This window comes from Leptomonas pyrrhocoris (assembly GCF_001293395.1).
Source record: "Leptomonas pyrrhocoris isolate H10 chromosome Unknown, whole genome shotgun sequence".
NCBI lineage: Eukaryota > Euglenozoa > Kinetoplastea > Trypanosomatida > Trypanosomatidae > Leptomonas > Leptomonas pyrrhocoris.
The window spans coordinates 21119-43000 of NW_015438395.1; the positions used below are offsets into that span (position 1 = coordinate 21119).

Genomic DNA, 21882 nt, shown 5'->3' on the forward strand with positions numbered 1-21882 from the left:
GCGTGTGTGCGTGTGTGCGTGTGGCTGAGCCGTTACGTACCTGCGTATCTTTCCCTTTTGTATAGTGGTCCCACCGCTGGCTTGCGGTGTTGCTCGCAGCGCAGCTTCACAAAAAAAGAATATATATATAATTTGCCGTCTCGATTCTGACTTTGTCGATGGTGTTGGCGACCGCAGAGGAACGAAAATTGTGTTCATATTCGGTGACTCTGCTTCTTTCGCTTTCCGATTTTTTTTCCCCTTTTCCTCTGCTCTGTTGACCTCTGCTCCCCGGCGCTGTTATCCCGGCTGTACGGTCGTCGCTTTCGGGCGGTTCCTGTCAGGGCCTCTTCGCTTTTGTGCACCCGAGCTCCCCTGCAGAGGGCCACCGCCTCGTTGCTTTCTCTTCTCCTTTCTGATTGCGGCGAGGATCGGATTTGCTTCGGCTTCGTTATTCATTTCCCCTCCCGTGTACACCGGTGAAGGCGGCTTTAATTTAGGGAATGTCGAGTTCTTGCCTTGATAGCGGGGAGTCGTCGTCGCCGCTGCCGCTGTCCGCCACCCGCTCCGGCTCCGCTGCGGCGGCGACCGTCAGCGGTGTCGCAGCCACGACGGCCGTGCCGCAGCAACTACGGGGCCCGCATCGTCAACAACATCCGCCGCCAGAACAGCACGTTGATCCGGCGCGTGCTCTGCCTCTCCCTCCTTCCAGCTCCCACCTCACGCACGGCTATAGCGACCCCAGAGACGGCTACGGCGGAGGGCGCGTCTTGACGGACAGCGGCTACAGCCGTGGGGAAACCGCACATTGGTCCTCGCGCTCTGCGGTATCGCGGCCAGAGAAGGTCGGCGTGGCGGCGGTGCCGGCCGCTGCTGCCCCGGCGGCGGGGGCTGTGGATGCCGTCTATGACAGCGCCCCGTCCGGGCACCGTGACAGCGGCCAGCATACTCGTTACCATTCCCCTGACTCGGGGCAGCAGACGATCGCCGCCGCAGCAGCAGAGGCCGCCGCGGCCACCACCACGCCGAATCACCACCTCCTCGGCAGTGAGGAATTTGGGAAAGAGAAGGAGGGGAGTTCTACACGACGGGGCTCGCAGGGTAGACCCTCCGAGGCAGTCGCGCCGGCGGCAGGGGATGTGCGGGGCGAAGACCCCGTCGCTTTCCGCATGTTGCAGCCGCAGCCCTTCGGCGCGGAGGAGGCGCAGCGGCAGCTGCCGCACCCGCACCCGCACAGCGCGCGCAGCAGCGAGGTGTCGAGGAAGGCGAACAGCGGAAGCACCGGGCCCTCACCGTTTACGTCGCAGCCGCGATCGCTGGTCCCTGTCGCCTCTGCCGCTGCCAGCGTCGGTAGCCTATCACGTAAAAGCGCCGACAGCACGCCTGTGTCGGGCAACAGGGCCACGCCGGCCATTGGGGCGTGGGTGCCCTACACCCCTCCGACGGCAGAGCCCGAGACACTCCGACAGCGAGAGGGTTCGAGTGGCCCGACAGCCGGTGCGCCGTTTTCGCAGGTCACCTACAACGTCTCCTCCAACGGGTCGGAGGCGAGCCCGTCGATGCCGTCCGCAGGGCCGACGGCGCGCAGCTTCCTCGCGCCTTCTATCGCCCCTTCCCTTGCCTCCGCCTTCAAGGCAGCCATGCGAGGCGTCGTGACCCCTCAGCAGGGCAGTCTGCCGGCCTTCTCACTGACGCCGACCGTGGCGGCGGACGACAAGCAACAGACGGGGGAGGCCCCCACTATGGCCGCCACCGGCCCCACCACAACGGTGGGTGGCACAGCGGAGGAGTCCGCGGCAACAGCAGCGGCAGCGGCGCCCGTGCGTCGGGTGAAGCAACGTCCGCCGTCCCTCTTCGTGTCGCCGCCCATCAACGCCCGCACTCCCCCCACACTCCCCACCGATGTCATTCCTTTGACGGCTGCTGCTGCTGCCGCGGCGGCGGCGACTGATGCTGTAGTCAGCGGCACCGAGCCTCGATCGCCGTCTGGCAGACCACCGATGCTGGTGCTACCGAATCGGGTTACTCCAGAGGCGGAGGCGGCGCCGGCGGCCGTGTCGCGTAGTTCAGGCGGCGGCGGTGGCCTCGCCCACTTCTCCCCCCTTCCGTCCGCTTCGCGGTCTGGGTCCTCCAAGGCGCTGCTGCAGCGACAGCCCACCGTGGTCACCACCACCTCGGGTTTGAGCGGGAATAGCTTCGGTGTCACCATCACCCCCACCAGCATCGCGGACTACCCGGAGGAGGGACAGAAGGTGCAGCCGGCGTCCTCCGCTCCGTATACGGCCAACCCCCTCTCCGCGTCTCCAAGTCCGGCCTCCACGGAGCTGCTCACGTTGATCTCCTCTACCAACGGCGACGGCGACGACGACGACGACAGCGGTATTGAACGTGTGCACGACGCCGAAGAGGATTACGTGGGGCGCCACCCGCCCCGGCACTTCGCCCCGTCATCGCCGCTGCAACGGCAGCAGCAGCAAACCCCGCAAGTCCGCAGCGGCGTGCACGGCGCCGGCATGCTCACCTTCTCTCCTCCGCGCCTGGCACGCGTGACACCGGTCATTACAACACCACTGAGTGCCGCAGCTGGCAGGAAGCATCACGGCAGCGCTCCCGCTGGGAACAGCCGCAGCGGCTCCTTGCCCAATCAGAACGTCGTCCTCGGCGCAGCGCAGAGCCGTGTCAGCGGACCGGCTGCGGCGGCCGCGGCCTCCAGCGAGGCGAGTGACGCGAGTGTACCGACAGCATCTTTGCACTTCGGTGCTGGCCGTGTCGGGTCCTCGACGGCGGCCTTCGGACGCCCTTCTGCGACCCCCATGAACGCTGCATCCTCTCCCAGCGGCGGCAGCGGGGGCCTCGGCGCGGTCGCTTCGCACTACATGGCGGGGAACGACACCACCGAGCTGGGCGGCCTCGCGCTGAGCGGGGGTACGCCGTCGCACCCTTCTTTTGCCTCACCTCTTTCCGCCGGCGGTAACGTGCGCGGTGTGCGACCGCCGCCGTTGATGCTGACGCCGACGTCCAGCACGAACCTCGTCGCTGCCTTGGCACCCACAGCTGCGCCCACCACGACGGAGGCCTCCACCACGCCTCTTCCGCATTCCGGCACAACGATGGGGTTTGCCACCACAGCAACCTCCCCCGTTGCTTCTCCCGGCGGCGGTCCACTGGCGGCCGCCGCGTCTGCCGGGCCGCCTGCTCTTTCTCCAGCCGCCCTCCCAACGCCGGTGCGGACAGCCGCGGCCCGTCGTCGAGCGCCGCCGCCGTCGCTCTTCAAGGCCCGCTCGCCCGTCGCAGAGAACGCCGCAGCAAGGGACTCGGAGGCGATGTTGAGCCCGAAGTCCGGCGACCCTGGCTCCACCGTGCATCACAACTCCGTCGCCTCCTCCTCGGCGCTCCAGCTGACGCCGCCGCTGAACGCGCGGATGCCGGCGGTCATCCTGGGCGGGAGTCGCACCGGCAGCGAAAACGGTGTCGCGGGCAGCCCGAACGGTTTTCGAGCTGCGGGCTGCAGCGCGACCACGACGCCCAACATGAACGCGAGCGCGACGAACATCAACGCGGTGATGGGCCGGTCCGTTTCCAATCGTCCGCAGAGCGGCTCCGGCACGAATGCCCTCGTCCGCCTCTCCCACGACCGCCGCACCCTCATCGCGGGCATCTTCCGCGTGTCGCGTGACGGCTGCCTGACGGTGCGCAACATGCTGCTGCTGAACCCCACCCGCATCGACGCTGCCACCCCAGCAAACCCCGTGACCGGCGGCGGTGGCGGCCCGCACGGCAGTCCCATCAGCGCTGACCCGCGTCGCCCCGTCCAGCTCCTGCACCCGCAGCGCACCGGCGCGGTGAACTACTCTCCGGTGAGCAGCAACAGCGGCGCAGCAGGGCGAATGCTCGTTCCACACCCCGGCCAGGGTCCCACCACCCCCAACACGGGCGTTGCGGAGTGGGAGTCGCCGCACATGGACGGCCCCGCGGGAGCCCTCGGCTCGGCGGGGTTTGGCCGCACCGGCGCCGGCAACGCAAACCGCGGCGCGAACGCCGGCAACGACGCCGGGGCCAACAACCCGAACGCGCTCTTCACTCTCTTCTCCACCAGCATGGACACCCCGTTCAGTCCCATCACCTACTCCCTTGACTCGCAGCGGCTGACGTTCCCGAACTCCGCCGGCTACCACCCCGAGCGCGGGAGTGGGTTGATGCCGCCGCCGGCCGGGCCGCCGCTGCTGCGTGCCGCGCGGGAGGATACGACCATCGGCGGCCACCTCCACCACGGCGAGGCCACTCCCACGATGGGGCCGGGCACGTTCCTGGGTGGGGGCGGCGGCATGCAGGCGGCAACACCCAACTCGACCACACACAACCGAGCCGGGGGTGGGGCGAACAACAGCCTCTACCGTGCCCAGCTGCGGCGCCAGACGAGCGCGAACTGGATCAACACCATGCAGAACAGCGCAACGACGGCCTCGCCTACCACGCTGCACACCGTCGGCAGCGTGGGCAACATGTTCGGCCCCGGCCCTTTCAACGTGCCCGACACGGCGGGCAGTCTGCTGATGCCCTACGCGGACATCCCGGCGTGGAAGAACGGCATGGTCGGCGTGGGGCCGCAGAACTCGTCAAACTTCGGAGGCAGCCCGGCCACCCACACCAACCCAAATATCGGCGGCGGCGGCTTCACCACCACCTCCACCGCAGGGATGAACGCCTCGGGCACCATCAACGCCCACGCCGCGTCCACCATGGCGCAGCTGCCGCCGAACGTGGTGCGGATGCGCGACTTGGAGATTCTGCCGACGTCGGTCGGCGAGGGGGCCTCGGCGACTGTGTTTGTTGCAATCCACAAGCCAACTGGTCGGCGACTTGCCGTGAAACGGCTGGACCTGTCCTCGCTGTGCCTGGGCAGCGCCTCGCCGTATCTGCGCAGTGGCGGCGGCGGCAACGGCCGCATACGCCAGCTGCAGCAGAATGTGATCCGTGAGCTGCAGGTGCTGCACCTCACCTACCGCAGCCCCTTCATGGTGAAGGTGTACAACGCCTTCTTCTTGCCGGAGGCGGCGGCGCTGGACATCGTGATGGAGTTCATGCACTACGGCAGCCTGGACCACCTCGCCGGGGCACTGCAGAAACACGCACGTGTGCAGCGGGAGTCGCAGCAGCAGCGCAATCGCCTTCTCTTTGGCGAGGATGAGGCGGGGGTGTTGGCCTCCCCGCCGGGCAGCAGCAGCGATGGCGCGCCGACCTCGCCGCATCGCATCTCGGACGGCGTTGCCCCGCTGGTGCCCGCTACTCGCGAGCCCACAGGAGAGGCGGGGGCGTGTGGCGGTGGCAGCCCAGCGCGTGTGTCGTATCTGTCGCCGAAGACGCTCAACTTCGGCCGCAACGTGGACCAGCAACACGCGCAGCTGCGCGGGCGTCGCCTCGGCCTCGCCAGCACGTACGACCTGCCTTCTTCGTCCTCTCAGGGCGGCGGTGGTGGTGGTGGTGGTACGGCTGGTGGCGGGACCGGAAATCGCACGAGTAACAGCAGCCCCCACAACAGTGGCGGCGGCGAGGACTCGCTGCCGTTCGACACCTTCTCCGTCCGCAGCAACTGTGGCACGGATGACACCGAGCCGGACGACGGCAGCGGGCACCTGGAGGAGCCGTTTGGTGTGACGGAGCGGCTGGTGGCGGTGGTCGGCGAGCAGCTCCTTCGCGGGGTGCGTGACATGCACTCCCGTGGCTACATCCATCGCGACATCAAGCCGGGTAACGTGCTAGTGAACGAGCACGGGGTGGTGAAGCTGAGCGACTTTGGGCTGTCGCAGCGCTGCGACGACAGCGGCACCGGGATTAAGAATTCCGCCATGACGTTCATCGCCCCACCGTCGACGGCGCCGACACGCACCAACACCCCCCTGCGCTCCCCGCCAGCGTCGGTGCTGCAACCGGGTGGGGGCGGGTGGGCGAGTCGGCAGCGCACAACCGCCTTCAGACCGTACGCGCAGGGCCCCCTCAAATTAGGCGACAGCGGCCCGCAACGTCTGTTAGGCACCGGCGTGGCCTCGCCCGAGCAGGAGAGCTCCTCCGACGCCTTGATGCTGTCCAGCAGCATGGCGAACAGCTTGGCGGCGCAGCGAGATGGGATGGATGTGCTGGACGCGCAGACGACCCCGTCGTCGTCTACTTCCAGCAACAACGGCGGCGACGGTCGGAGGACGGGGGCGCCGAATTCGTCGTCGTCCTCGGATGCTGGGGGCAACTGCTCCGGCACGGATAAGTACATGAGCCCGGAGCGGCAGCGCGGGGAGTCGCACGGCAAACCGGCCGACATCTGGGCCGTCGGGGTCACGCTGGCGGAGTTTGCCGTGGGGGAGTACCCCTACAACGTCGAGGACGTCATCGACGAGTTCGATCGCGTCTCCCGCCTGGAGCAGCCGGTGGATGTCCTGCAGTTCAACGAGCACCGCGCCGCCCCGCTCAGCACCGTCTTTGCGGATTTTATTCACCTTGCCACGCTGCCCACCGCCTCGCAGCGGCCGACGGCGCAGGAGCTGCTCGAGCACCCGTTCTTCAAGCAGTGGCACAAGCCTTTTAACCTGAAGGATTACCTGGCGACGCGCGTGTTCGTCCCGTCAAACAAGCTGAAGAACGAGTACCTGGCGAAGCATCTCCACGATGGCGAGCAGTAAGCCGCTTCTCTCTGACGCTGCCCTATTGTTGTGTGTGGGTGCGTTGGTTGCGAGGATGCATTCCCCAATGTGCCCAACGAGATCGCAAAGTGGGTGGGTGACAAGGAACGTAAAGAAGGGGATGGAGGGCGTGAGGGGAGTGTGTCGTAGCCAAATCAACGGAGGAAGAAATCTGTCTCCATCTTCTACGCGCTTTTTTCCCGACTACGTTCATGCGCTCGCCACGGTGTAGTGGTTTACGTCGCGTTCTCTTCTTTTAGCGGTCAACAGACACCAAACTCGGCCCCCTTCCCCCCTCCCGCCAACCTCAAAAACGGATGACATCAGTAATTTCTTTCTCCAAAAAAAAGAAGGATTTGTGCCTCTTTGGAAGTGCTTTTCTTCTCTTCTTTCCCTTTTCTGTGGCCTAATGTGCCGCCTCTTTCTTATTCGTAATACGCTGAGGCTGTCTCGTATTTGCGTTTACTTTCGCTGACTATAAAAATCTGCGGTGGCGTCATCAAAACACGAACAGTAAATTATGGGAAGGAAAGTACAAAAAAAGGAGAGCTGCGCGTTTGAATGAGGAGCGCTCCCGACCTCCGTCGCGGTCGCGTCTCGTGCCCTTTAATTTTGTTTCCTCTGCTGTGCTGCAAGAAATACTTTTCTGATGGTCATGGCGGTAACGCAGTTTTCTTAATCATCCAGGGCTGTTCTCCGTGCTGTTGTGGAAGTACGGGCACTGAGACGCTATCGCCGTGGACATCAAGGCTAGTTCGAGTGGCGAATAACCGTATTGTGGAGGTGCTCTCCAACAATGGGGCACTCGTCGGCCTCATGGCACATGTCGCTTCTGCAGCGTCATGCCGCCGCCTTTACCTCCTCCTCCGTCTCTCTGTCGCCGCCACCTCCTTACTTTCAAATATATATGTCTTTACCATTACGGCACGTCTCCTTCACCGCCAGTGCTATGTAGGCCCTCCTTTCGTTTCTTCGTCATCGTTGGTTTCGCATCCCTCTCTCATTTTTTTTAAAGTTCCCATTTCCAAACGCGAAAGCGCGGCGGCCGACAACGGACTGCGTGACAGCCGCCGTGCTTCACCGCGCTCTCTCTACCCTCGTCATCGTCCTTCTCCCTCTTTCTCTCTGCTTGTGTGTGCGTATTCGTGTGTTGTGGGTGCGCAGCGTGCAGCGATGTTGCGCCTCACCCGTCATCTTGCCGAGCACATCCAGAGCTCCGCCCAGTACACCACGCCGGTGTTTCACAGCACCAAGCGGAGCTCCTTCTGGGCGAAACGCCGCCGCAACTTCTACCAGCGCGGGTGCATCGGCAGGCTCTTCACCGTCTGCGGCTACGGCGCTGCGGGCGTGGCGGCGTACCTGGCGACCTGCCTCGTTGTCCGCACCCTCCACCAAACCACCGTCGATGGCCTCTTCACCCCTGGCGAGGACTACACGTTGGAGGAGTGGCACACGATTGAGCCGACGCTGCGGCCGGGCGACATCGTTTTAATGCGCGGGAGCGGGCTCATGAGCTGGACGATAGCGACTTTGCAGTTCGTCCTCTCCTGCATGCACCCCGCCGCATTGCGCTACTCGCACGTGGCGGTCGTCGTCGCCCCTGCCATCGTGGAGTACGTGGACGAGGACGCCTGCCACAACGGCGCGGCGCAGCCCCAGCCGTATAAGGTGGAACGTTTGGAGGACTTGTTTGCCGAGGAGGGGACGTCCGCCGAGCCAGCGGCATCGCCCAGCGCGGCGGCTGCATCGAAGGGTGATCTCGCCGTACGTGCGCAGTTGCAGGCGGAGGAGGCCGCCCTGCGGCGTCGCCGCGTACTTCGGCGAGGTGCGGTAATTCTAGAAGCGATGGACAACAAAGAATTCGACGTGCCCGACGTGACAGGGAAGGTGATTCATGACACGGTGCAGCTCGTAGAGGCCTCACACCGTCTCTTCTCCATCACCCCCGACGGGTCGCCCGCCTACCACTACTTCGCGGTGCGTCGGCTGCAGAACTACGAACACACGCCCGCACGGCAGGCGAAGCTACGGCAGTTTTGCCTCGACAGCGAGGGGCGCCGGATGGATGGGAGTCTGCTCTACCCGCTGGCGTTTCTGTTTGCACGGCTGCACACGCTGACTCGTCCGCTGCGCAGCGCTGTCTCGGGCGAGGTGTCGTGCAGCGAGTTGGTCGTGGAGCTGTATCAAGAACTCGGCGTGGTGCAGCGTCACTGGCGTTGGGTGCCGCTGGGCCGGTCATCAACTGCATCGTCTCCCCAGAAGAACGAGGATGACGATAGTGATTCAGTAAAGGAAAACGACGTAGGCGAGGAAGAGGCGATGCCCTCGCCGACGCCGGCCGATGTGATACACGACCGCAGCGCGAACTCGCTGCACGTGTATGACTACGTCTACGGTCGCATCAACGACCGCGACGGCAAACCCGTTATGTCGCGTGACCGACCAGCGCTACCGGATGCGTCAACCATCGAGAATGGGGATGTCCTGGCGGAGTCGGAGCTGCGTACGCGGTCGGCAGTGGCACCGCTGCGGCCGGTCTGGCCCGAGGTGGATGCCGTGAAGGAGTTCTCCGACCTTTTCGGGCGGACGTTGGCCGGCGAGGCGGATGAGGCGGCACGCGAGAAGATGAGAACGCGCGCGACGGCGTCATATGTCCGCCGCCATGCGACTCCGACTCCTGTGCTGCGCTCCGGCGCCGTGGCGAAGGGCGTCGACGGCAGGGATTATCAGCTGCAGTGGTACTACAAGCACAACAGCATCGCGACCTGCCCCTTCCACTTTACGCAGGGCATCGGCGAGTCGGTGCTAGACTTTGCCATGAACATTAGTCTTGGCCCGGAGATACACATGCGCATTGATCGCCCGGGCGATGCGGCCGGGTGGATCTTGGAGGGCGAATAAGCGGCCAAGTTTTTTTTTTCTTTTCTGATCTCAATAATTCAGAGCGCTCGAAAGTGGCAGAGCGAGAATCCCACGCGCGCCGGTGCGTCGCTGCGCGTAGCGGGAGGAGGGCGCCAGCGGTGGACGGCTCTCCCTTCCCTTTTCAATCGATACAACGCTGCCCCACTTTTTGTTTTGGGCTTTCCGCTTGGCTTCCATGATCGCCATCCGACCTATTCACTTCGTTCCTGCGCCATTTGCTTATTATTCTTACTACTAATGCTGCTGTTGTTTGACGTGCTGCGACGGAGTTGCGGAAAAAATGTTTGTTTCACGAGATTGCAATGTTCCTCAAATACACACACATATATATATAAGTAGATACATTTCCAGCATCAATGACGCTTCCCGCCGCTCATTGGGGGTTCCTTTCATGAATACAGAGCTTCTTTTTGATAACTTTTTTAACTAACGATAAATTGTTGCTGACTTGCGGCGTTTGAAGTTTGCAGGATGAAGTAAAGAAGAGAAAGATCGATGCACGAAAGAAGATGGTGTCCTTGTTTTTTTCAAATAATATTTTCCGTTGCCTCACATAAAGATGTATAACCTAAAAGCCGACTTTTTTGTTGAGAAGAGCAGATGCCGTTGTAGCCGTCGTCAGGACTGACGCACGGGCGTTGCCGCGGCAGGCGATTGTGTGCTGTATTTCGCGGGTCTGTTGGGAGAAGGGCGTTCGTTCTGAGTTCACTGCTTTCCCCCATTTCAACGATCTCGCATCGCAGCGTCATTGCTGTGCTCTCCTCCCTCACCGAGAAGCAGTCTGTGCTCTGTGCCCTCCATTCCCCCCCCCCCCTCCTCCCCCCCTCCCTCTGCCCATGCCAGCAATTATCTCTCCTCCTTGTCCGGATTCCGTCTTCTGCGTACGCCTCTAGTATCGCGGCAACACGTGCGCGGCGTATATATATAAAATACATATTCGCCTTTTTACCATCATAACATTACAGCTCTCCTTTTGTTCTTGCGTTCTTCTTGGGTTTCTTTCAGTCTTCTTTTCATTCACTGCGAGACAGCGACATATACCCACACAGCACACGCACATAACCAAGCTCTTCATCGCCGCACGAGGTGCGCATCATGTCTGCCGTCACCACGACCCAGGCCTTTAGCCTCCGCACCCGACAGCCGATCGCGGATGAGGAGGCGCTGCTGACGGAGGAGGACCGCATCTTGAAGGAGGCAACGAAGGGCGAGGACTGCACGACGCGGCGACGTGCCTGCAAGAACTGTGTCTGCGGCCGCGCGGAGCTCGAGCGGAAGCTGGAGGCGGAAGGGAAGCTGCCGCCTGAGGGGGTGCAGATGCCTGCGGGTGGGTGTGGTAACTGCGCCAAGGGCGACGCCTTCCGCTGCGCGAACTGCCCTTTCCTCGGTCAGCCGGCCTTTGACAACACCAGCGATGGCAAGGTGAAGCTGAACCTGACGGATGACATTTAAGGCCCGCACTTCAACGCGGTTTCGAGAGGGGAGGCGTGAGGAAAGGACGGCAGCTTCAGCAGCTTCTAATATATATATACATAATCTGGCGAATATGCGAAAGGATGCTGCCGCTGGCGCACACGCGTTTCTTTTCTTCTCTTCTCTCCCCCTCCCCCTTCTGCGACCCCTCTTGTTCGTCTTGCGCGATCATTTTCCTTTGCTATTTCCACAGGGAGAGCGAAAACGGTATTGCTCTGTCTTTCGATGCAGCGGCTAATTCGTGCTTACAATAACTATTACTACTATTATCACTTCTTATAATATATATATCTGTGCTTTCTCGTGTTTGAGTTTCTCAAGTTTTCTCTTTTTCCTTCGTAAGTAGTTTATCAAAAAAACAACAACAGCTTAAACAAAACCCCCCTCAATGTAATCATTACTGAGAAGAGCGCTCTTTCCTTTGGCGCCTGGAGGCAGCCGTCAATGGAGTGTGAAGGAGAGCAACGCCTCTGCGGGGTGCGGCGTCGCAGTGTCCGTCACCGCCCGTTCTCACCCTGTCGCATCCCGGCGATCTTATTTTTCTCTTTTCTTTTCCTTTTCCCAACCGCTTGCACGCTCCGGTGTCGGTGGAAGTGGTCCACACGCAGTTGGTCGCGGTCTCGTGCGAGGACTGCCGCTGCTCGTCGTCGACGTGCGTGTCTGTCCGTGTTGATGACTTCTCTCTCCTCTCTCCTCTCTCCCCTCTCTTCTCTCGCTCATTGCTCGCCCCCTTCTCCATTTTCCTCTTCTTTTTCTGCCCAGAATCTACCGGAGCGGAAGCAGCTGCGAGCGCCACACAAACACGAATAATCGCAAGAAGAAAGAAAACACAGTAACGTAAACCAGCAAACCTCGACTGTTCGAGGAACTGCATTAAGCAAAGTGGCCGACAGAAGCTGTTGCGATCAACGCCGTAGCCGCTGCTCGTCGCTCCACAAAACCCACACGCACGAGAAATCCAACTATTATTATTTCTCTTCCCATCGCCGTTAAGTGCCCTTCGTCATCACCGATCCCACAACCAACAAATCAAAGGCGACCAGAACAAACTCACGTGCATTTCACTTCTTACCTCCCGCCAAAGTGGCTTTCTTCTTTTTCTCCTTTTCTCTCTTTCTCTCTGTTATCTTCAATACATCGGCGGTTGCGCACCTCATCCAGTCTTCACCATGCGTTGCGCTCGTCTGCTGTGTGCCCGCAAGGACATCATCGAGCTGCTGGTGCGGCAGGGCCGCCTGTCCGACATCCAAATGCTGAACTTCTTCTCCATCCAACTCGATCGTGAGCTGAGTGCCGCGGCGAGAAAGGGAACTGCGGAGGCGGATGCCACCGCTGCCGCTGCCGCTGCTGCAATGAAGAAGAAGGTCGCGACTGCTGTTGCTCCTCATCCTCCACTTCCTCCTACTGACGTCTCGCCAAAGATGGAGGATGGAAAGGCCACCGCGACGGCCACACCAGCCGCTGCGGAGACGGTGTCCGCCGCCGTAAAGCCGGACGCCGCCGACGATGCCGCCGCGGCGCAGAAGGTGGCGGAGGCAGCCAAGGCAGCCGCAAAGGCCGCCCAGCTGGCGCAGAGCCGCGAGGCGAAAAAGAAGGCGTGGACGGCCTTCCACCAGCGCAGCACCGCCGTGCGTCAACTCGCGACCACAGAGAGCCCCATCGCGTGGCTGGGCGAGGTGTACGGGAAGGGAGATGAGTGGTCCTCCTCCTTCCTGAGCTCCATGAACGCCGTGGCGACGCAGGCGAGTCAGCAGGAGCCGACGAAGCTGCGTGCGACGGGTCTGGCCATTGCCGTCGGCAGCGGGGAGGCCTTGAAGGACGGCGCTGCTGCAGCCGCTGCTGGCGGTCGCACGCCTCTCACCAGCGCGCGTCTGCCAAAGTCGATTCGTGTGGTGCTGCGTCTTGAAGAGGAGGGGGAGATGAAGGAGGCGGCAGCAGGCGCAGAGGGCAAAGTACACCCGACCGGTGCTGCTGTTGCTGCTGCTGCTGCGACCCCGACGTACGTGACCGCCTCGGTGCGTCTGGATCAGCCAGGGGTGGTGGACAAGAAACTCGTGAACGGCATGCTTCGCGTGCGTCTCGATGGCGCAGAGGCCATCCGCAACGAGGCCCTCTCCGCGCGGCAAGTCGCCGGCTACCAGCACGTCTTGACGGCGACCGCCTACAGCGCGATTCTACGCAAGGTGGAGGAGGTATGTGCGCTGCACGCCACCAACACCGTCCGCTACGATGCTCTGCTTCTCCGCAACCCGGCGGTGCAGATGCGGCTGGCGCAGCTGGCGTGCTTCCGCTACGGCATTGACTGTCTGACCGACTACGTGGTGGGCGACCCTGAGGTGGAGGAGGGCGAGGAGGCCGAGGAGTTCTTTAGCAGCTTCTCTGCGCTGCTGCAGATGCCGCTGATCGAGTCGATGGCGCTGAACATCTACGCCGAGCGCGCTCTGATGGACAGCGTGGACGGGATGTGGGAGATGGTGCGTGACACCCCGCTTGTGAAGGCCGTCCCGCACCGCAGCAACCCGGAGAAGATGATCGACTACCCTTACCTCGCCCAGCTGCTGAACTCCTCCAAGTACGTGCTGACGGCGTCGGACGGGTCGATGGAGGAGCAGGCACTGGCCTTCTTGTCTCCGCTTCTCTCGCACGGCGGCGCCTTCGGCAGCGGTGGCAGCGGCGGTGGCCTCACGAACCTGTTGCAGGGCCTCGCAGGGTTGACCAGGGGCCACAGCTACGGCGGTGTGCGCCTGGCAGCCCCACATGTGAACCTTGCCGGGATGGCGCGGCAGCTGGAGCACGATGTGGCCCGGCTCCTCCACATGATCAGCACGGCCAAGGACAAGACGGAGCCGATGTTCGTGATTTGTGTCGCGCAGTACATCTCCGAGGTGCTGGCGAACCTCGCCGTGATTTACCGCTGCACCGCCGCGCTGAACGTGGATGAGGACGGCAGGGGGCATCGTGAGTGGCTCCTCGCCCAGGCCTTTGGCGGCTCGTCTGCCGTGCGCCGCCAGCGGCTGTTGGATGACTACAGCATGTCGTGCTCTGCGGCTAAGGTGCTGCGGAAGAGCAAAGACCTCGACAACTACTCGACACACCCAGTGGAGTTGATGAATGCGTCGCCGCGGAACGGCAAGGCAGCCGCTGCGGCGACGCACGAGAAGCCCGTAGATAACAAGGCGCAAAAGTGAATATGAAAGGATGTTGGATCCCCTCCTTTTGCTGCCCACATCTATATATCCTACTCGAGCTGCCGTGCGCGTTTATTACTGTGCGCAGTGCGTGGTGACCCTCCTGACTTAGTTGATGTTCCCGACGGACGATGATCCGTTATTTCTTGGTAGGGAAACAGGGGAGGAGGAGACAACGTAGCCGTTGGTGGAGCGTGTCTCCTCTTCCTTTTTCCGTATTCCTCGCTGATGCGAAACACACGCGGCGTCGCCACCGCGGAGAAGTGTGAGAAGGACGAAGCGGCGCAGAGTGCGGGAAGGCAACGCCAAAAGAAATAATCCAAACAGCTGCGAGGGTTTTTGTTTTCTCTCCACGACGAGGCAGCGGCTCGTCGCTTTCTCTGTTTTGAAAGGGTCTCTGCGGACTCTTTGCTGTTCATCACACAAACACAAACACACACCACTGTGGTTGATTATAATTGTTGTTGATCTCCTAACTTGCGGCGTGCATGGCCGACTTCTAATATGATTCGTGATCACTCTCCAAAAGGAAAATAGCATTACAATGGCAAGAATACGCGTAACAAGCGGAAGTGCAAGCATTTCTTTTTGAATACAGTGGCGCAGCAAGCGCTATGTGCTGGCGCGGTTCCACGCGTACACCCGGTCGTGTCTGGCGTGCACATCGATGATGGGGAGCCGTTGGCCCTCAAACGAAGGTCGCTGCAAGGCTTTGCGGGAAGGTCTCCTGCTGTGGAAGGCAATTTTCTCTGACTTCTTTGCGCTGTGTGTGTGTGTGTATGCGTTGAATCTGTGTCTGAAGGCTGCGGCGGTGCGGTGGAGGTCGTCCCGCTCCTGTTGCGCGAGGTGCGGGTGTTTATAGGCGTGTTTTCTGTCCTCTTCTTCCAATGGAACACGCGTCATCTTCTTTTTACCTTTTCTTTGGTAAAGCCGATGTCTCTTAGAACCGGGAAAAAAAATGTACGCTGGCTCTTCGCATGTCTCCTCCTTCCGTCTTCCACGCATTGTAACGGTGGGCTTTTCTGCCGCCTTTCTTCACCGCGACATCGAAGCGCGAGTTCTTTGAGGTCTGCGCACGCGTGTGTGGACGGGCGCCGGACAAGACCAAGGCAGAGGCTCTACCACACACAGACACACACGCACGCACATGTATAAGTAAAAGCACATACAACTGGGCACACACGTGAGATCTCTCAACGCACCGCTATGCTGCCAACCCACAGCGACTCGCTCACCAATTCCTACGACAGCTCCGGCAGCGAGGGCGGGTGGGGAGAGCAGCAGCGAGGTCGTTTGACGGCGGCCGATGAGCTGCGTGGACACCTCGAGGACTGTCTCGGCCTCTACCGCCCCCGTTTTCTCTGTCCAGACACCTCCGCGCAGTGCATCCAAGAATGGAAAGCGAGTACGCTGACCGAGTCGACCGATGACGGCCGCAAAATGATTGGAGGGCCGCCTGCGCAACCACCTTCGGCAAACGCATCCGCGTCTCCTTTGTGCGGTGACGGCGGCGAGGCGAGGGACGCATTCGATGTCTCTACCGTAGCAACGGTGTTGGTGCTGCGCGATGGTGGCCGTGGGGCCACACCGGCCGCCCCGCTGGGCGTGGCCGTCTGCTTTCAGTACTGGACCGGCTTTACGCCGTACGCACAGCGGCCGTACACCTCTGTGGCGGAGGCCCGCGAGGAATTGGGTAGGCTGGCAAGAGGGGAGTGGACCATCGCAGAGATGGTCCGCGGTGGGCATGGATGGACATGCCTGGGGAGAGACGCGGATACGAGTGCGCCGTCCACCGGCACTCCACACGAAGGGCTACGCGGTGCAGCACAACTCGCCGCGCACCGTGCCGAAGCAGCTACCTGTGACAACAACTGTGGGAGAGAAGAGGAGGATAATGAGGAGGAGACGATTGCCTACGAGTCGCTCATGTCGCTGCTGGTGCATCGATATCTGTAGTTCTGCGGTAACACAAGGGAAAAAGAAACTCAAGCGACACACACACACTATTAAAAACGGTAATGTGGGCTTCTTGTGCGTGTGTTGTTGTTGTCTGTGCTTGGACTGGTGTGATACACCGGTGAGAATTGTTGGCGTGCTTTTCCTCTCTTGTTGAATGCCAACGCGGTGGAAGAAGGAGTACGTCGGTTTGCCTCAAGCGTTGAGTGAAACCAACTCGAAACGGATTCTATTTTTTTCTTCTGGTTTCCGTGTTCAGCCGGTGCAGGTGCCGAGCCACCCTCCTTGGATCTCACAGACACACAGGCACCTCATCCCCCGGTTCGTCTCCCTCCCTCTCTCATGACCCAGCCGTCGTGTATAACGCCTCTCCTTTCCTCTTGTTTTTGCTTTCAACACCGCTTCCTTGCCGTGCAAGGGTCCTCTTCGCCTCGCCGTAATCTTTCAAAAGAAAAGAGAAAGAACCAACAACGACTCGAGGAAGTTCGTTTATGCACCTGCAGTACTTTATGAAAGGAAGAACGCCATAAATCATCACAAATATCAAACCGAATTCGCCTGTATTTTCCATTCGTGGGAGCCGCTATCGTCGTCGTCGTCGTCTCACAAAAGAAACTCAAGCACCTGCGCCATGTACGTGCTCTTCCTTTACCTTTGTATTTTAGCAGTGGCGGCTGCGGTGACGTTTGCTTTGTTCGGCGAGGTGGGCGAGGCGGACGTGGCCCCCACCGATGCGCTGACATTCTTTGCCGGCGCGCCTCCTTCTTCTTCCACCGCTGCCGAGAAGGAGGAGGAGGACCCCAACGCTGCCCAATCAAGAGATAGTCATTCGAAGGAGAGCGCCGTTGCAGCATCAGCAGCAGAAGCAGCAGCGGACTCCTCGTCGGCGATCAGCGAAGGCGTGGCACACATCGGTCACCTGCTCACCAAGTGTGGCGTGCCGCTGCAGCAGCAGGAGATGATTTCCTTCCTCGGTCAGCACTGCTGCGTGCTGCCCGTGGAGTCGCACACGGTACGGGTGCTCACTCACCCTACTGTGTTTTACGAGGAGCTGAAGAAGAAAGTCATGGCCGCCCAGCGCTCCATCACGCTCTCAGCCCTCTACATCGGCGACGGTCCGCTCTCCACCGCCTTTGTTGGCTGCTTGGAGGAAAAGGTGCGGTGGGCCGCGGCGGGCGGGCATCCGTTTTCCATTACGATCCTGCTTGACTTCAATCGAATGCAGGACCGCAAAAACCTCGTGACGATGCGGACGCTGATGGAGCTGGCGGAGCGCACGGGGAACGCGTCGTTGCTACCGACGGAGGCCTGCGATGCCTCCGCGCCACACAGCGCATCATCCCGGTCCTTTAGTTCGGAGAAAGAGGAGGACTTCGACAAGGCGGACGACGAGACCGGCAGTGAAGCCACTGGCGTGACGGTGCGCCTCTTCCTCTACCAGAATCCGAGTAAGTGGAACCGCTTCTTCGCCCCCCTCGGCCGCGCTACGGAGGTACTCGGCGTGCAGCACACCAAAATCTTCGTCTTTGATCAGCGGCACACCCTTCTCACCGGAGCGAACCTGTCCGATGATTACTTCGCCACGCGCATGGACCGCTACCTCGTCGTGGAGGACAACCCGCTGGTGGGCCAGTGGTTCGCTCGGCTCGTGCGGACGCTGAATCGCATCTCCCACCCCGTCGTCTGCCGAAAGGAGTTCGCGCACACGTTTCCTGCAGAGACCGCTCTCGTCCACGGCGATCGCACGGCTGCTGCGGTGGCGGCGTCGCCGTCGTCCCCTGCGCGCCGTGTCCTGGAGAAAGCAGGCTGCATCGTGCACTTCCCTGCGTCGCCTTCCGTGAAGGAGGGCTCCCCGACGCTGCACCGCAAGAGCAACCTCGTGATTCTGCCTAACGCACTCGGGATGGACCCGTCCACCGACACGGCGGCCTTCTGCGCCAAGACAAAGGAGCTGCTGCACGGGTTTGCGAGCTGGGCGCGGCAGCTGTGCGCGCAGCAGCGGGTGGAGTGGAGCCGCTACGATTCCGTCCTCTTCCCCACCCTGCAGTTCGGGCGGGCGGGCGTGTACCACGACAGCGTTATCGTAAAGCAGCTGCTGCGCCTGTCTACCGCGGAGGATCACATCTTTCTAACCTCCCCGTACCTGAACATGTACTCCTCGTTTGTGGATGAGCTGCTGCGCGGCAGCAGCTACGTGGACTGCATCACGGCGAGTGTGCAGACGAACGGATGGAACGGGCAGCGCGGGATGGCGGGTCGAATCCCCCTCTTCTACTTGCAGCTGGAGCGGTCCTTTTATTACCTGATGAAGGCCTACCACTGCCTGCGCCGTGTGCGCATCCGGGAGTTTTCCGTGGACGGCCTCACGTTCCATGCGAAGGGTCTCTGGTTTGCTGGCCACGAGCCTTCCCATCCCGCGTCGCCGGTGTCGACCACCGCCGCCGCCGCGGCTGCAGGCGCGAAGGACGTGGAGGTGGAGAAGCAGGGGGGCATCGATGCGGCAGCTGCGACGTGCTGCCCCGCGAGCATTTCGGCCCCCTACCTCGTTGCCTACGGCAGCACCAACTACGGCTACCGATCTGTGCATAAGGACGTTGAGGCGGAGGCGTTTCTGCTGACGACGAACAACGCGCTGCGGGCGACGCTTCGCCGTGAGCTGCTGTTTCTGTTGGAGCGGTCAGTACCGGTGACGGAGGAGGCGTTTGTCGGCACCGCAATGGGCCGCTTCCAACCCGTGATCTCGCTTATTGCGCATCTCGGGCAGGATTTCCTGTAAGGAATCGCTTTCGATAGGATCGATCATAAGACGGCAAAGCTGAGGTCCTTTATATTCATCACTGAGTCTGCTGAAAGCTCTCCGCAGAGGCAAGAGGTTGGTCCTCGGCCTTAAGAGAAGAAAACTGCGAAGGCGTCGTTGGGGTTTCGCATATCACATACTTCAAAGAAGCTCGTTGGCAGCAATACGCGTGTGTGCGTGGGTGTGCTTGGGGTATCTGGTAATGTCGTCGCTGATGCAAAGCAGCAACGGCGTCTACTCATTCTTGGCATATCTCCTGAAGCGGTTTCTTCCAACAGCAATCACCATAATAATAATAATAATAATAATCTTCACCGTGTCTCGCCAAGGTTCGTTCCTCTCTTCTTCTATTCTTCCGACTACTGCCAGCTTTACATACCATTCTTTCACCCTGCGGAAACTGGTTTTTATTTGTATTTTTTGTTGAACTTTCCGAATTCAGCGGAAGGTGGCACTCAACGGACGCTTCGTTGTTTGTCGCGGCGCGTTGCGTGGGACGCCGCCGTTGCGGTCGTTGGTTGCTGCTGTGTGGGCGTCTGTACGAGCTGACGTTTGATGGCCGACTTTTCTTTCATAACAAAGGAACTCTCTTCACATCGTTTACGAGCACTCTCTCCCAATTAGAAGGATGAGGAGAAAAACTCATGAAAGAAAAGAAACGTATTTGAGAGGAGCGTGCCAACGTGATGCAGCGCCGTGCACAAATGAGACTTGCACTGCCACGTTGCGCCGATGGGTCTGGCAGTGATGTTTCGCCGAATCGCTTATGGCGAAGAAAAACACCTCCCCGAAGTGCCAGCCGTCGTTATTACAATTATTATTTTTATTATGACTGCTTTCCCGTGAGGGCATCACGCGGAGCTCCGCGGCTTCAATGGCGAATACTCGCACCGCGTTCCTTGGGGTTTTCTGTTCTTCCCGCGCGGCCGCCAAAAAACCTTCTCGATCTTCTTTGCTGTCCTTCGTCTTCTCTCTTCTCCACGTGCTGCGGTCCCGGGGTGAAACGGCGGTGCGTCGCACCGACATTCCATGACCAACAAACGAAACGTGCGAGCACACGAAAGGTTTTCGCAAGCAAGGTAACTCCGCGTTCGCTTACCACAAATACATATCTATAGTTCAGCTCTTTCCGCATTTTTTATCATCGCATATTCGCAACCGCAAATCAAACCCCTTTCTTTCGGATAGCCGCGCTACCACGCATCTCTATATCTATCTACCCTTATTTATACATATCTCTTGCAAGTGTGCCGATAGACTTCCCCACACTCTTACCTTGCCATCATCGTGCGGCGCCAACATACGGTCGACCTATCAGCGCATACACAAGCCATCACAGAGAGAGCGAGCGCGGGCGCGTTGCACCCCCCTCCCCCCACCGTCCGTCACCCAACTGAACCCGTCAACTACCCTTTCATTTATTCTTTACTCCTCTTCTCTTTCGTTGCTCCTCCCCACGTTTCGTTGGCCGTTGCTCTTTGCGATCTCTCACCCCCTTTTCTGCGCTGTGTCGTTGCGTTCCGGCTGGTTCACCGGCCCTCGGAATTTTTTTTTGGGGTCTCTGCGCCTCCTGCTTGTCGTTCCCAAGGTTGAACAGTAGCCTGCCTCCTCCCTCCCCTCCTTTCCTCCTACGAGAAAGACAGACAATCCCTCCTACGCGCCATGTCCACACACATGCCCGGCAGCCGCCCGATGGGCCTGCCGCAGAACCCGGCCGCGGTGAAGAAGTACTCCGCGGCGGCCTTTACTCCGCAGCCGCCGGCCAAAGTCATTCTCGAGGACCACTCCCTCGTCGAGGTCTTCCGCCGCTCCGCCGCCTTCCAGAAAATCATCGCGTACGTCCAGGGCTGCACCGAGGCCGTTGAGTCCACCCCGAACTTTCGTTGCCTATCACCGTCCATTGAGGCGTGCGATGACACGGCCAAGTACCTCGTGCAGGAGTACTTCCCCTACCTGCATCAGCTGGTGACGGAGATCCCACTGGAGGACATGGCCCAGCAGCGCTTCGGCAACCGCGCGAAGCGCACCTTCCACTCCCGCTTTGAGAGTACGGCGGTGGCGGACATGGAGAGGCTCGTGCGCACCTTTCCAACCTCAGCGACACGCAGCGACGCGGCGGTGACCGAGCTGGCGACCGAGCTGGCCGCCTACGTCATGGACTCCTTCGGGAACTCCACCCGCCTTGACTTCGGCAGTGGGCACGAGCTGCACTTTTTCATCGTCATGATGATCTGCCTCGAGGAGCACGGCGACGGCGGTGGCAGCCTGAGCGCGACACCGACGGTGTTTGTGCCGCTGGAGGTGCCGCCGCCGCCGCCTGTGCCGGATGCGCAGCGGGCCGAGGTGAAGAAGCGCCGACAGGACTATGTCTTTTACGTCTTCTACGAGTACATGCGCTTTGTGCGGCGGCTGCAGAAGCACTACTCCCTCGAGCCAGCTGGGTCGCACGGCGTGTGGGGCCTGGACGACTATCACCACCTCCCGTACGTCTTCGGCGGCGCGCAGCTCGTGGGGGCTGAGGTGCGGCCGGTGAAGCCGGCGGCGGACATGGCGGCGATGATCATCCTGCCGAAGCACATCTGCGACCGCGACAAGGTGGCACAGTTGCGGGACTGCTACTTGTACTTCAGCATGATTGCGTGGATTTTGGAGAACAAGACCGGTCCGTTCCACGAGCACAGCAACATGCTTTACAACATCTCTGGCGTCGAGCACTGGGCGAAGATCTACGGCGGCATGATGAAGATGTTTGCAGCGGAGGTGCTGGCGAAGTTCAACGTGTCGCAGCATCTCCTGTTTGGGCGCCACCTGCCGTGGAACACGAAGAGGCTGTGAAGACGCGGTAAATAGCAAGAGGAGGGCGAGGGGAAACGGAGCGACGTTGTACCACTTTTGG

The 21882-nt window shown here is 60.8% G+C and overlaps 7 protein-coding genes across 14 annotated transcripts; all 7 read left to right on the top strand.

The window, feature by feature from the left end:
- Positions 1 to 482: 482 nt before the first annotated feature.
- ABB37_10027 (putative protein kinase) lies at positions 483 to 6650 on the top strand (the record flags this gene model as incomplete). Its single annotated transcript, XM_015809742.1, has 1 exon — positions 483 to 6650. The coding sequence occupies one exon, from the start codon at positions 483 to 485 to the stop codon at positions 6648 to 6650; it is 6168 nt and encodes a 2055-aa protein (XP_015651632.1).
- A 943-nt stretch (positions 6651 to 7593) lies between these two features.
- Positions 7594 to 9551, top strand: ABB37_10028 (putative mitochondrial hypothetical protein; the record flags this gene model as incomplete). The annotated part of the gene is made up of 1 exon (XM_015809743.1): positions 7594 to 9551. Exon 1 carries the CDS (start codon positions 7824 to 7826, stop codon positions 9549 to 9551), a length of 1728 nt encoding a protein of 575 aa, XP_015651633.1. The 5' UTR covers positions 7594 to 7823.
- An 862-nt stretch (positions 9552 to 10413) lies between these two features.
- ABB37_10029 (hypothetical protein) lies at positions 10414 to 11024 on the top strand (the record flags this gene model as incomplete). Of its 3 annotated transcripts, none has more annotated exons than XM_015809744.1 (1): positions 10414 to 11024. In XM_015809744.1, the coding sequence occupies exon 1, from the start codon at positions 10668 to 10670 to the stop codon at positions 11022 to 11024; it is 357 nt and encodes a 118-aa protein (XP_015651634.1). In that variant the 5' UTR covers positions 10414 to 10667. The 3 variants fall into 3 exon arrangements, with proteins under 3 accessions (XP_015651634.1, XP_015651635.1, XP_015651636.1); XM_015809745.1 differs by having other exon boundaries at positions 10464 to 11024; XM_015809746.1 differs by having other exon boundaries at positions 10536 to 11024.
- A 781-nt stretch (positions 11025 to 11805) lies between these two features.
- Positions 11806 to 14233, top strand: ABB37_10030 (putative mitochondrial hypothetical protein; the record flags this gene model as incomplete). 3 transcript variants are annotated; one of them, XM_015809747.1, is made up of 1 exon in its annotated part: positions 11806 to 14233. In XM_015809747.1, the coding sequence occupies exon 1, from the start codon at positions 12215 to 12217 to the stop codon at positions 14231 to 14233; it is 2019 nt and encodes a 672-aa protein (XP_015651637.1). In that variant the 5' UTR covers positions 11806 to 12214. The 3 variants fall into 3 exon arrangements, with proteins under 3 accessions (XP_015651637.1, XP_015651638.1, XP_015651639.1); XM_015809748.1 differs by having other exon boundaries at positions 11824 to 14233; XM_015809749.1 differs by having other exon boundaries at positions 12205 to 14233.
- A 928-nt stretch (positions 14234 to 15161) lies between these two features.
- Positions 15162 to 16189, top strand: ABB37_10031 (hypothetical protein; the record flags this gene model as incomplete). Of its 2 annotated transcripts, none has more annotated exons than XM_015809750.1 (1): positions 15162 to 16189. In XM_015809750.1, exon 1 carries the CDS (start codon positions 15440 to 15442, stop codon positions 16187 to 16189), a length of 750 nt encoding a protein of 249 aa, XP_015651640.1. In that variant the 5' UTR covers positions 15162 to 15439. The 2 variants fall into 2 exon arrangements, with proteins under 2 accessions (XP_015651640.1, XP_015651641.1); XM_015809751.1 differs by having other exon boundaries at positions 15284 to 16189.
- A 416-nt stretch (positions 16190 to 16605) lies between these two features.
- Positions 16606 to 18965, top strand: ABB37_10032 (putative mitochondrial Phosphatidylglycerophosphate synthase-like protein; the record flags this gene model as incomplete). The annotated part of the gene is made up of 1 exon (XM_015809752.1): positions 16606 to 18965. The coding sequence occupies exon 1, from the start codon at positions 16821 to 16823 to the stop codon at positions 18963 to 18965; it is 2145 nt and encodes a 714-aa protein (XP_015651642.1). The 5' UTR covers positions 16606 to 16820.
- Positions 18966 to 19353: 388 nt separating this feature from the next.
- ABB37_10033 (putative protein phosphatase 2A regulatory subunit B) lies at positions 19354 to 21821 on the top strand (the record flags this gene model as incomplete). Of its 3 annotated transcripts, none has more annotated exons than XM_015809753.1 (1): positions 19354 to 21821. In XM_015809753.1, exon 1 carries the CDS (start codon positions 20649 to 20651, stop codon positions 21819 to 21821), a length of 1173 nt encoding a protein of 390 aa, XP_015651643.1. In that variant the 5' UTR covers positions 19354 to 20648. The 3 variants fall into 3 exon arrangements, with proteins under 3 accessions (XP_015651643.1, XP_015651644.1, XP_015651645.1); XM_015809754.1 differs by having other exon boundaries at positions 20049 to 21821; XM_015809755.1 differs by having other exon boundaries at positions 20573 to 21821.
- Positions 21822 to 21882: the final 61 nt, after the last annotated feature.